Source organism: Alosa sapidissima, chromosome 17, assembly GCF_018492685.1.
Source record: "Alosa sapidissima isolate fAloSap1 chromosome 17, fAloSap1.pri, whole genome shotgun sequence".
Classification (NCBI taxonomy): domain Eukaryota; kingdom Metazoa; phylum Chordata; class Actinopteri; order Clupeiformes; family Clupeidae; genus Alosa; species Alosa sapidissima.
Window position 1 is genome coordinate 33,165,073 of NC_055973.1, and position 3,451 is coordinate 33,168,523.

The following is a 3,451-nucleotide window of genomic DNA, read 5'->3' on the forward strand; positions in this document are numbered from 1 at the left end:
AAAATGCTGCTTGCTGTGTGCTTTGCTCGGCAAGAGCGGCATAAGAGGCAAAATGCTGCTTGCTGTGTGCTTTGCTCGGCGCAGTGGCAGGCCAGTTCTTGTGCGCGCAAGCTATTGAAAATAACGTGTTTCATAATGCAGCGCTGCCGCTTGAATGTGCAATGTGAACCCTGCTTAAAAGTGTTTTTAAACTACACTCCCAGTGAATCAGTCCAAGTAACAACAGCTTAATGTTTTAATGAACAGCATTTTCTGTATTTAACCAGGAAGCCAGATGTAGTAACACAATCTAAACTAGATGTACCGTAGAGTCCTGTACATTCTCTCTGCAAAAATAAATCACATGTGTGTGTGTGCATAGTGTGTGTTTGTTTTTGTGTATATCTATGCTTCTTTGTGCATGTGTGTGTGTGTGTTTATGTGTATGTTTATCTGTGTGTGTGTGCGTGTGCCTGCATGTGTGTGTTTTTATTTGTGTGCGTGTGGGGGTGTTTGTGTGTGCTTGAGTAGCTTGAGAAGGCTCATTCTGGCTAAAATTATGTTATGAGGTTGGTGCTCCAGGTACCTAGCTAGTGTAGTGCCAGTCATTTGTATGTGATCTCTGGTGTGCCTACATGTGAGGCAATCCTCAGAAACCGTATATGTTTATGTGTCACCTGGACAAATCTGAGAACAGTGTCATAGAGGCCTTAACCTAGCCTGTTTGGCACCAGACCTTATCTCAACTGAAATTGAGATTGGGTCTGGACAAGCTTCATTCACCTCCCATTTCCAAGGGGTGTCACTAACAGACAGAGATCAAAACGCCTCTGGACGCAATTGGATAGACCTAAAACCAAACAGAGCAATCAATAAGATGACTAAAAAAAAACATTTCAACAAACGAGAGTTTTTTCAAAAACTGCTTTGTTGTCATCATGTTAAGGCCGCTTCAACGGTTGTGATTGTGCCCGGGTTATAGGAACATTGGAAATGGGTTGTAATTGGTGCCCGGGTTATAGGAACATTGGACATGGGAGTAAATGGCCTCTTTCTCAGACGGACCTGCAAAGCTAATTCAAGTTTGCCAAAGGTTTGTCTGAACTCCCAGGCTAGCCTTAACCAGCCCTAGAAAGAGCTGTGTGGTACTCATCCAGGCTTAGAAAACACTGGCAAGAGAAACTATACTATAAATTGATTGATTAATTGATTGATTGATACATTTATTTAATACTTTTATAAGATTATTTATTTCATTTTATTTTCATCTATTTACTTAAATATTTTAGATGCTCTGGACGCTCCTTTGACTCTAAAATAAAGATTAAATTTAAGTATATTCATCCTCACTGTAAGGTATACAAACAAGGACAATATATTTAATAAATACATAATGCAAGCCAAACATTATTGACTTCCTGTTTGTATTCAAAGGTCAATAATACAGACCAACACGAGCTCAACAAAATATAAATACATGTTTAACTATAGCCTGCATTGCTACATTTTATAACCTACATTGTCCAAGTTTCATTTTTCGCTTTACTGAAGTTCAATGTCCAATAATACTATTGCATTATTTATATATTAATCTGACTCTTTTACTCAAAGTGACAGATACCAATTGCAGGGGCCAGTCTCCCTGGAGCAACTCTGAGTCTTGCTTGATTAAGTAAAGGAATTGTGTTTGAGTTGGGGTCAATAAATTAAGCTGTTCTGGATGATATCTCAATGTTTTTCCTCTTTTTATTAAATGAAGTGCAAAATGTAATGCAACACATCTTACATGGCAGTAAGTACATCCAGACAGGCTGTAAAACATTTATGTTATCTAAACTTTGTTAAGGTCCAGTTAACCATACAAAAGTATGGCTTACGGAGGGTGCGAACATTTTAGGAAACCTGTCAAATGATACAGTTTATGGCATAACAAATTACATAGCGTTAAGCAGCCCTTGGGAATTGCAGCCCAGGTCAGTATGAGCGTAATGTACATAATTGAATCATTATTTTGTATTAAAACATTAGTACATATAGACTGACATAATCCCAATTTATCGACAATACATGCTCTTATAGTTTATGATTTACTACATTTAACATAACCAACATAACCTACATTGTCCAATGCTAATTTTGCATTGTGAGTAGAAACTGACATCAAAGCATGATTAAGTAGTAGGTGTATGAGTTGGTGTCACAGTGTCAAGACAATGAATAAAGCTTTACATGGGTAGCCTACATCTCCATCTAATTTTATTTAACAATTACATTTTTCAATATTGACCAACCAGTATTGATAATGCTCTCGGACTAAGAGAGTCATCTCTTGAGTTTACACAGAATTTTGTGTTTACAACGTTGTCTGCACACTACTTTTCGGATCTGTGGAAGTTGAAGCCCATAAATTATTGCATTCAATAGTGGGGGAAAAATCAAAAACTGTATAGCCAATGCATTGCGTTCACTAACTGAAAGGTTTTCTGACCCCTCCCAGCCATACAATATATCAGACACTGCTGTAATGATAAAGATGGCCAAAACCAAAATATGGGGCAAACAAGTTTTAGTAAACTTTGTTCTGCCCTCATTGGAGGATATACAAACTCGAACAATAAAAACATATGAAATAAGAATTAAAACAAACTGTAAAAGTACACCTGTAAGTAGTACCATGCCCCATACCTGGTTGACTTTGGTTTGAAAACACGCCAACTTTAGTATTAAAGTATTATCACAAAATAATTTACGGATGTGAGATCCACAAATGGGTATTCTGAGAGTAAGAACAAGAGCTGTTGATGATGCCAAAAGTGGACAAGCCCAGGCCACTACAAGCAGCTTAAGCACAGCATGTGGAGTCAAAATACTGTGGTATTGCAGTGGTCTGCAAATTGCCACATAGCGGTCAAAAGACATTACTGTAATATTTGAGATTTCACAAAGGACAGAGGAATAAATCACATAAACTTGTAGTAAGCACCAACTGTAGGTTATTGTGTGAGTATCAGATAGCAAGTCCAGCAAACATTTAGGGTAAAAACCAACAGTCCCATAAAGGCTATTCAAGCATAGATTAGAGAGGAAAATATACATGGGCTCATGGAGGCTTTTTTCCATGATCACTGTTAAGATCAAAGTTAAGTTGACTGTAATAATTAGGATATAAGAGACAAATGCCAACAAGAAGTACATAGGCTTATAAACTGATCCCTGCAGTCCAGAATAAATAATGAATTTAAAAGTAGACATATTTTCCATCGCCCCAGGCTTCAGTTGTAAAATCATGAGATAGCATTTAGATATATCCACAAACAGTCACACCAAGTAACACTATTATACCTCAAAGTATTTCACTGATCAGCCATAACATTATAACCACCTGCTAATATTGTGTAGGTCCCCCTTTTGCTACCAAAAAACCCGTTGAGGCATGGACTCCACTAGACCTCTAAGGTTGTGCTGTGGTATC

General features: G+C 37.6%; 1 protein-coding gene across 1 annotated transcript; it reads right to left on the minus strand.

Annotated features, from left to right (window-relative positions):
- Positions 1 to 2,301: 2,301 nt before the first annotated feature.
- On the minus strand, positions 2,302 to 3,099 carry LOC121688059 (olfactory receptor 6K2-like). Its single transcript, XM_042067379.1, has 2 exons — positions 2,815 to 3,099; positions 2,302 to 2,469 (listed from the first exon to the last, which is right to left on the minus strand). The coding sequence occupies exons 1-2, from the start codon at positions 3,097 to 3,099 to the stop codon at positions 2,302 to 2,304; spliced, it is 453 nt and encodes a 150-aa protein (XP_041923313.1).
- Positions 3,100 to 3,451: the final 352 nt, after the last annotated feature.